This window comes from Oncorhynchus keta, unplaced genomic scaffold, assembly GCF_023373465.1.
Source record: "Oncorhynchus keta strain PuntledgeMale-10-30-2019 unplaced genomic scaffold, Oket_V2 Un_scaffold_5491_pilon_pilon, whole genome shotgun sequence".
Lineage (NCBI taxonomy): Eukaryota > Metazoa > Chordata > Actinopteri > Salmoniformes > Salmonidae > Oncorhynchus > Oncorhynchus keta.
Window position 1 is genome coordinate 12,099 of NW_026290962.1, and position 10,402 is coordinate 22,500.

A 10,402-nucleotide genomic window follows, 5' to 3' on the forward strand; every position below is an offset into this window, starting at 1 on the left:
CCTCCTAATGTTCTTAAATAATAAATAAATAATAAATGTAATAAAAATAATAAAATAAAGTAATAATAATGTAATGTAAATAATGTAAAATGAGGGCAAATAATAAATAATAGTAAATAATAAATAATAATAAAAATAATAAGTAATAATAAATTGTCTCTTTCCCTGTAAAATAAATAAAATAATAATTCCTCCTCTAATGTTATTAAATAAAAATAAATAATAATTTATAATAAATAATGTAATGTAAATAAAATAAATAATGTAATAATAAAAATAATATATGTTTAATAATTTCCTAATAATGTAAATATGTAATAAATCCTCATTTAATAATTAAATAAGTAAGCTAAATGTAAATGTAATAATAATGTAATAATAAATAAAAAGTAATAACTATAAATAATATTAATAATAATGGCCAATAATAAGCCTAATAATAATGTAATAATGTATAATAATAAAAGGTAATAAATTCACCAATAAATATAGATAATAAATGTAATAAATAATAATAATGTAAATAAATAGTAAGACACAATAAATAGTAAATAATGTAATAATAAATGTTCACACAATAATAAATGTAATATAATAATAAATGTGTAATAAATAAATAGGGCTCTCTCCGTCTAAATGTAATTGATAAAGTACAAAAATTATAAGTATAAAAGCTGTAATAAGCCAATTTATAATAATAAATAACAAATATCTAATATGTCCCAATAAAAATGCTCTGCCGTAATCTTAATAATAATAATAATCCAATAAAATAAATTTGTTATGTAATAAATATAAAATATGTAATAAATATATAAAATATAGTAAAATGTAAATAAATAATAAGTGATAAAGCCAATATGTAAATGGGGTAAAAATAAATGTAATAAGGTAATAGTAAATAGTTGTGTAATAGTAAGGGTAATGTAATAAGTGGTGGTTGGTAATGGTAAAGTGGTGGTGATGAGTAAATGGTAAAAGTGGTGGTAATAATAAATGTAAGTAAGTGCAATAATATGGAATAATGTCGTAATAAGTAAAAATATTAAATAATATAAAAATAGTAAACTAAATAGTATGGTAAATGGTAATATGTAAATAAATATAAGCAATAATGTTTAGTATGTAAATAAATGTAAATATTGTAATAATAAATGTAATAATAATAAAGTAAATTTTATGCAAATATAAATAATAAATAAATGTCAAAATTTTTAATAAAAGTAATAAATATAATAAAGTAGTAAGTGTTTATAGCAAATAATAAATAATAAAATAATAATAAATAATAAATAATAAATAAAATAGTAAAAATGTAATGTTTAAAAAATAAAAATGATAGTAAATAATAAATGTAAATAATAATGTAAATGTGTATAAAAAATAAGCAATAGTAATGGTAATAAATATAGTAAAAAATTAGTAAGTAATAAATATAAGTAATAAACAAAGAAATGGCTTAATGTAATAGTAAATATAGTAATAAAGTAATAAATGTAATAATAAATATAGCCAATAAATATAATAATATTATAATAATAAATATAAGTGTCGTAAAGTAAGCCAATGTAATAATAAATATCATGTCATTCAAAGAATTACTATGTAAATAATGTTGTAATAATAAATGTAAATGATAAATATGTTAATAAATGTAATGATAGTTTGATAGTATGGTAATGTAATAATGTAATAGTAATAGTAAATTTTTCCATGTTCCATGTTTCCCTTCTTTGATGGATGTATATTCTAGTAACTGAGGACGATGGCTATTTCGCTGCTCGAGTTCAAACGCTAACAGAGTGTCATTCTCTGCACTCCCAAAACAGCACCATATTCCCTATGTAGTACACTACCTTTCACCAGAGTCCTATGGACCCTAGTGCACTAAATAGGGAATAGGGTGCCACAGGGGATGGAGTCTGTGTGTGCTCTGCCCACACCTCTCGCACACACACACACACACACACACACACACACACACACACACACACACACACACACACACACACACACACACACACGCGTGGTTCAGGTTCAGCTGTGTTTGCACAGTTCAGTAGATCTAATAGCCTACACACACACACACACACACATTGGGTCACAATTCACACACACTGGGTCACCAAAACCCCACCTTGAGATGCCTCTGCCACCACCTAATCCAGGCATAAATAGCTGCCTCTCCATAGATCTTCATTAGGCAGAACCATGGTCATATCTGTGGTAGAGGGGTAGACAGTGGGAGTATAGAAAGAGCTTTACAGTGTCTCAGTGTTTCAGAGCTTTCTGAGATGTTTAGAGGTGTGTTGAATAGCTCCTATTCATCCAGCCCTACTGTGGGGTGTCCTGGGAACCCTTTTCAATCATTCTCCCCTTCATTCCTCTGTGATGAGATGGAACGGAGTTGATGGTGTAAGATGGTGTAAGATGGTGTAAGATGGTGTAAGATGGTGTGTTCATTCAGCTGCTGCATGTTCTGTCCTTCATCCTCATCGAGCCTGTCTCTCTATTCACTTCCTACTCCACTTCCCATGGAGCCACGTTTCAACTGTCTCTCCTCCTCCTCCTCCTCCTCCTCCTCTCCAGATCATCCCTCCTCTCCTGGACCTGAACCAGAACCGCAGTAAGCTGAAGATGTATATTGGTCACCTGAGAGACCTGTGTCAGGAGAGAGACCCCCAGATCCTGCAGGACCTGACACCTCCCTCCTCCTACCACAACTCTCAACACACCGCCTGGGAGACACAGCTTCACAACATGACCCCAGAGCAGGTAGGACTCTGACCTCTAACTCTTGACCCCTAACCCTTCCTCCTACCACAGCTCTCAACACACCACCTGGGAGACACAGCTTCACAACATGACCCCAGAGCAGGTAGGACTCTGACCTCTAACCCCTGACTGCTAACCCTCCTCCTACCACCCCTCTCAACACAGGCACATTCCCAGTACTAGAGTTTTTCAGAGCCAGCTGGTGTTGGCATGTCTATGTCCTGATTCCCTCTGGACTGGGTTCTGATTCAATCAAACCAATGATGATCATTCAATTCACTTTGAGCAGTAAGGTTCAGCTGCTCAGTAGATCTAATAGCCTACACACACACACACACACACACACACACACACACACACACACACACACACACACACACACACACACTCACTCACTCACACACACACACACACACACACACTCACTCACACACACACACAAGGTTCACAAAACATGAATACACACACACACACACACACCACACACAGTGAAGAACACACACACACACACACACACACACACACACACACACACACACACACACACACACACACACACACACACACTGCCTAGTTAAGTAAAGGTTCAATAAAACAATGAATAAATGAAGTACACACACAGTTAGGGAACCTCAGTCAGTGAAGAAAGTCTCCTCCAGAAACAACATAGATGGATCCTTTCTCTCCTGTTCTGTATGTGTACAGAAAACTCCCCCCCGACAAAACTGAGTTTACTCTCAGAAAAATCAAATAAATATCTTAAAGATGGTTTGTTCTTCAGCCAAACGGTTGTCATCGGGTAGACCACATGAAGAAAATAAATGCTTTTCAATGTTGTCGTCTCGAGCCAAAAACCTGCCTTGTATTCAGTCCCCCCAGCCCAGCTAGAAAACAGTCCCCCCCCAGCTAGAAAACAGTCCCCCCCCCAGCCCAGCTAGAAAACAGTCCCCCCCCAGCCCAGCTAGAAAACAGCCCCCCCAGCTAGAAAACAGTCCCCCAGCCCAGCTCCCCCAGAAAACAATCCCCCCCAGCCCAGCTAGAAAACAATCCCCCAGCCCAGCTAGAAAACAGTCCCCCCCCCCCAGCCCAGCTAGAAAACAGTCCCCCCAGCCCAGCTAGAAAACAGTCCCCCCCCAGCTAGAAAACAGTCCCCCCCCCCCAGCTAGAAAACAGCCCCCCCCAGCCCAGCTAGAAAACAGACCCCCTCCCCCCCCCAGCTAGAAAACAGTCTGCCCCCCCAGCCCAGCTAGAAAACAGTCCCCCCCCCCAGCTAGAAAACAGTCCCCCCCCAGCCCAGCTAGAAAACAGTCCCCCCAGCCCTGCTAGAAAACAGTCCCCCCAGCCCAGCTAGAAAACAGTCCCCCAGCCCTGCTAGAAAACAGTCCCCCAGCCCAGCTAGAAAACAGTCCCCCCCAGCCCTGCTAGAAAACAGTCCCCCCCAGCCCTGCTAGAAAACAGTCCCCCCCCAGCCCTGCTAGAAAACAGTCCCCCCCAGCCCAGCTAGAAAACAGTCCCCCCAGCCCTACTAGAAAACAGTCCCCCCCCAGCCCTGTTAGAAAACAGTCCCCCCCAGCCCTGTTAGAAAACAGTCCCCCCCAGCCCTGTTAGAAAACAGTCCCCCCCCAGCCCTGTTAGCCCTGTTAGAAAACAGTCCCCCCAGCCCTGCTAGAAAACAGTCCCCCCCAGCCCCTGCTAGAAAACAGTCCCCCCAGCCCAGCTAGAAAACAGTCCCCCCCAGCCCTGCTAGAAAACAGTCCCCCCAGCCCAGCTAGAAAACAGTCCAGTATTGTAGAGGTTTTGGCACCACCGTCTCAGATCACTCTCTCTTTCCTCTGGAGAGAAGCCTGTTGTTTTAGCAGGAGTACAATGTATATCTAGACTTCCAGACAATTTATATTCCCTGCTCTTACAGAACCCAACAAAACCTTACAAATGACTGTGAAGCTGGAAAGAGTTGACCCCTTTTCTAATCTAAGTGTCAATTTACAGACAATTTACTGTGTTGGGCTGGGGACAGGGCTGGGGATAGTTATGTGTTGACGATAGAAGTGAGGAGTACACAGTTGTAGATTAGGGAAGAGAGAGAGAGAGAGAGAGAGAGAGAGAGAGAGAGAGGGAGATGGTTTTTACTGTGAGGTGATGCTGACTCCTCCTCCATCTCCTCTTCAACACTTCTCCCCACTCCCTCCCTCCTCTTCCTCCTCCTCTTCCTCCAGTTAAGGAAAGGCTTGGTGTTGTTTTGGGTTGTCTTTAGTAAAGAGAGAAACTGTAAATGAGATTAATAAAAGAGTCTATATTGGCCTATTTACTTTCTCTAGTGACACATTCCACTCTATAAAGAGATACTAATGACATTTACACAGAGTAGGGCCTATGAGAGGCACACACACACACACACACTGGGTATGGTGTTGTAACATCAGAGCAGGGCTGGGAGCAGGGCTGGGGCGAGTCAGGGCTGGGAGCAGGGACCAGGGGCGAGTCAGGACTAGGAGCAGGGACCAGGGGCGAGTCAGGGCTAGGAGCAGGGACCAGGGGCGAGTCAGGGCTAGGAGCAGGGACCAGGGGCGAGTCAGGGCTAGGAGCAGGGACCAGGGGCGAGTCAGGGCTAGGAGCAGGGACCAGGGGCGAGTCAGGGCTAGGAGCAGGGACCAGGGACGAGTCAGGGCTAGGAGCGGGGACCAGGGGCGAGTCAGGGCTAGGAGCAGGGCCCAGGGGCGAGTCAGGACTAGGAGCAGGGACCAGGGGCGAGTCAGGGCTAGGAGCAGGGACCAGGGGCGAGTCAGGGCTAGGAGCAGGGACCAGGGGCGAGTCAGGACTAGGAGCAGGGACCAGGGGCGAGTCAGGGCTAGGAGCAGGGACCAGGGGCGTGTCAGGGCTAGGAGCAGGGACCAGGGGCGAGTCAGGGCTAGGAGCAGGGACCAGGGGCGAGTCAGGGCTAGGAGCAGGGACCAGGGGAGAGTCAGGACTAGGAGCAGGGACCAGGGGCGAGTCAGGGCTAGGAGCAGGGACCAGGGGCGAGTCAGGACTAGGAGCAGGGCTGGGGCGAGTCAGGGCTAGGAGCAGGGCCCAGGGGCGAGTCAGGACTAGGAGCAGGGACCATGGGCGAGTCAGGGCTAGGAGCAGGGACCAGGGGCGAGTCAGGACTAGGAGCAGGGACCAGGGGCGAGTCAGGGCTAGGAGCAGGGACCAGGGGCGTGTCAGGGCTAGGAGCAGGGACCAAGGGGCGAGTCAGGGCTAGGAGCAGGGACCAGGGGCGAGTCAGGGCTAGGAGCAGGGACCAGGGGCGAGTCAGGACTAGGAGCAGGGACCAGGGGCGAGTCAGGGCTAGGAGCAGGGACCAGGGGCGAGTCAGGGCTAGGAGCAGGGACCAGGGGCGAGTCAGGGCTAGGAGCAGGGACCAGGGGCGAGTCAGGACTAGGAGCAGGGCTGGGGCGAGTCAGGGCTAGGAGCAGGGACCAGGGGCGAGTCAGGGCTAGGAGCAGGGACCAGGGGCGAGTCAGGGCTAGGAGCAGGGACCAGGGGCGAGTCAGGACTAGGAGCAGGGCTGGGGCGAGTCAGGGCTAGGAGCAGGGACCAGGGACGAGTCAGGGCTAAGAGCAGGGACCAGGGGCGAGTCAGGGCTAAGAGCAGGGACCAGGGGCGAGTCAGGGCTAGGAGCAGGGACCAGGGGCGAGTCAGGGCTAGGAGCAGGGACCAGGGGCGAGTCAGGGCTAAGAGCAGGGCTGGGGCGAGTCAGGGCTAGGAGCAGGGACCAGGGACGAGTCAGGGCTAAGAACAGGGACCAGGGGCGAGTCAGGGCTAGGAGCAGGGACCAGGGGCGAGTCAGGGCTAGGAGCAGGGACCAGGGGCGAGTCAGGGCTAGGAGCAGGGACCAGGGGCGAGTCAGGGCTAGGAGCAGGGACCAGGGGCGAATCAGGGCTAAGAGCAGGGCTGGGGCGAGTCAGGGCTAGGAGCAGGGACCAGGGACGAGTCAGGGCTAGGAGCAGGGACCAGGGGCGAGTCAGGGCTAGGAGCAGGGACAAGGGACCAGGGGCGAGTCAGGGCTAGGAGCAGGGACCAGGGGAGAGTCAGGGCTAGGAGCAGGGACAAGGGACCAGGGGCGAGTCAGGGCTAGGAGCAGGGACCAGGGGAGAGTCAGGGCTAGGAGCAGGGACCAGGGGCGAGTCAGGGCTAGGAGCAGGGACAAGGGACCAGGGGCGAGTCAGGGCTAGGAGCAGGGACCAGGGGCGAGTCAGGGCTAGGAGCAGGGACAAGGGACCAGGGGCGAGTCAGGGCTAGGAGCAGGGACCAGGGGAGTGTCAGGGCTAGGAGCAGGGACCAGGGGCGAGTCAGGGCTAGGAGCAGGGACCAGGGGTGAGTCAGGGCTAGGAGCAGGGACAAGGGACCAGGGGCGAGTCAGGGCTAGGAGCAGGGACCAGGGGAGAGTCAGGGCTAGGAGCAGGGACCAGGGGCGAGTCAGGGCTAGGAGCAGGGACCAGGGGCGAGTCAGGGCTAGGAGCAGGGACCAGGGGCGAGTCAGGGCTAGGAGCAGGGACCAGGGGAGAGTCAGGGCTAGGAGCAGGGACCAGGGGCGAGTCAGGGCTAGGAGCAGGGACCAGGGGCGAGTCAGGGCTAGGAGCAGGGACCAGGGGCGAGTCAGGGCTAGGAGCAGGGACCAGGGGAGAGTCAGGGCTAGGAGCAGGGACCAGGGGCGAGTCAGGGCTAGGAGCAGGGACCAGGGGCGAGTCAGGGCTAGGAGCAGGGACCAGGGGCGAGTCAGGGCTAGGAGCAGGGACCAGGGGCGAGTCAGGGCTAGGAGCAGGGACCAGGGGCGAGTCAGGGCTAGGAGCAGGGACCAGGGGCGAGTCAGGGCTAGGAGCAGGGACCAGGGGCGAGTCAGGACTAGGAGCAGGGACCAGGGGCGAGTCAGGGCTAGGAGCAGGGACCAGGGGAGAGTCAGGGCTAGGAGCAGGGACCAGGGGCGAGTCAGGGCTAGGAGCAGGGACCAGGGGCGAGTCAGGGCTAGGAGCAGGGACCAGGGGCGAGTCAGGGCTAGGAGCAGGGACCAGGGGCGAGTCAGGGCTAGGAGCAGGGACCAGGGGCGAGTCAGGGCTAGGAGCAGGGACCAGGGGCGAGTCAGGGCTAGGAGCAGGGACCAGGGGAGAGTCAGGGCTAGGAGCAGGGACCAGGGGCGAGTCAGGGCTAGGAGCAGGGCCCAAAATAAGAGGATTTCACTTACCCACGCTGTAACCCCTTCACTGCCAAATGTGTCTCTGTTATTTCATAGGACTCCTTGTCCCGTGTCCTCTCTCTCTGTCCCTCTCTCCTCTCCTCCTTGTCCTGTGTCCTCTCTCTCTCTCCCTCCCTCTCTCCTCCTTGTCCTGTGTCCTCTCTCTCTCTCCCTCCCTCTCTCCTCCCTGTCCCATCTCCTCTCTTTCTCCCTCTCTCCTCCCTGTCCCATCTCCTCTCTCTCTCCCTCTCTCCTCTCCTCCCTGTCCCATCTCTCTCTCTTCTCCTCCCTGTCCCATCTCCTCTCTCTCTCCCTCTCTCCTCCCTGTCCCGTGTCCTCTCTCCCTCTCTCCTCCCTGTCCCGTGTCCTCTCTCCCTCTCTCCTCCCTGTCCCGTGTCCTCTCTCTCTCCCTCTCTCCTCTCCTCCTTGCCCCTCTCCTCTCTCTCTCCCTCTCTCCTCTTCTCTCTGTCCCATCTCCTCTCTCTCTCCCTCTCTCCTCTCCTCCCTGTCCTGTGTCCTCTCTCTCTCCCTCTCTCCTCTCAGTTTTCATTTAGACCAGTTGACATGGTTACGGGTGAGTTTTCTGACGCTGAATTTAAACGCTACAGTGGCAAGAAAAAGTAAGTGAACCCTTTGGAATTACCTGGATTTCTGCATGAATTGGTCATCACATTTGATCTGATCTTCATCTAAGTCACAACAATAGACATACATAGTGTGCTTAAAATAATAACACACAAATTATTCATTTTTTTGTCTATATTTTCAATACATAATTCACTGTGTAGGTTGGGGAAAGTATGTGAACCCCCTAGGCTAATGACTTCTCCAAAAGCTAATTGGAGTCAGGAGTCAGCTAACCTGGAGTCCAATCAATGAGATGTTGGTTAGAGCTGCCTTGCCCTATAAAAAACACTCACAACATTTGAGTTTGCTATTCACAAGAAGCATTGCCTGATGTGAACCATGCCTCGAACAAAAGAGATCTCAGAAGACCTAAGACTGATAATTGTTGTCTTGCATAAAGCTGGAAAGGGTTACAAAAGTATCTCTAAAAGCCTTGATGTTCATCAGTCCACAGTAAGACACATTGTCCCTTAATGGAGAAAGTTCAGCACTGTTGCTACTCTCCCTAGGAGTGGACATCCTGCAAAGATGACAGCAAGAGAACAGAGCAGAATGATCAATGAGGTTAAGAAGAATCCTACTGTCAGCTAAAGACTTACAGAAATCTCTGGAACATGCTAACATCTCTGTTGACGAGTCTATGACATGTAAAACACTAAATATGAATGGTGTTCATGAGAGGATGCCACGGAAGCAGCCACGTCTGTCCAAAAAAAACATTGCTGCACATCTGAAGTTCGCAAAAGAGCACCTGGATGTTCCTCCTGACCGTCGTGCAGGTCTGATCCGCAACTACAGAAAACGTCTGGTTGAGGTACTGCTGCCAAAGGAGGGTCAACCAGTTATTAAAACCAAGGGTTCACATACTTTACCCACCCTGCACTGAGAATGGTGTGTTCAATAAAGACAAGAAAACGTATAATTGTTTGTATGTTATTAGTTTAATCAGACTGTGTTTGTCTGTTGTTGTGACCTAGATGAAGATCAGATCAAATGTTGGACCAATTCACACAGAAATCCAGGTAATTCCAAAGGGTTCACCTTCTTTTCTTGCCACAGTAAATAATTAATATTGAAACTTGTGGAAAAGTTGGCCTCCGTTTCTACATAACGCAAATGTTGCATATATTTCCAAACTCCCCACTGGTCCATATTGAAAACATATGAAATACCAGAGAAAACATTTGCCAAATGGAATACATACATAGAGGATTGCTAGCCTATAGCTGCTTCCCTGTACCCCACTAACTGCTTCCCTGTACCCCAGTAACTGCTTCCCTGTACCCCAGTAACTGCTTCCCTGTACCCCACTAACTGCTTCCCTGTACCCCACTAACTGCTTCCCTGTACCCCACTAACTGCTTCCCTGTACCCCAGTAACTGCTTCCCTGTACCCCAGTAACTGCTTCCCTGTACCCCAGTAACTGCTTCCCTGTACCCCAGTAACTGCTTCCCTGTACCCCAGTAACTGCTTCCCTGTACCCCACTAACTGCTTCCCTGTACCCCAGTAACTGCTTCCCTGTACCCCAGTAACTGCTTCCCTGTACCCCAGTAACTGCTTCCCTGTACCCCAGTAACTGCTTCCCTGTACCCCAGTAACTGCTTCCCTGTACCCCAGTAGCTGCTTCCCTGTACCCCAGTAACTGCTTCCCTGTACCCCAGTAACTGCTTCCCTGTACCCCAGTAACTGCTTCCCTGTACCCCAGTAACTGCTTCCCTGTACCCCAGTAACTGCTTCCCTGTACCCCAGTAACTGCTTCCCTGTACCCCAGTAACTGCTTCCCTGT

At 48.8% G+C, this 10,402-nt stretch overlaps 1 protein-coding gene across 1 annotated transcript in view; it reads left to right on the plus strand.

The window, feature by feature from the left end:
- The first annotated feature begins 2,467 nt into the window (after positions 1-2,467).
- Positions 2,468-10,402, plus strand: part of LOC127929179 (ELKS/Rab6-interacting/CAST family member 1-like) — a 71,225-nt gene continuing 63,290 nt past the window's right edge. Inside the window, exon 1 of the mRNA XM_052517012.1 lies at positions 2,468-2,775. Coding sequence (XP_052372972.1) covers positions 2,638-2,775 — 138 coding nt within the window. The 5' untranslated portion in view covers positions 2,468-2,637. The remainder of the gene's footprint in view (positions 2,776-10,402) is intronic.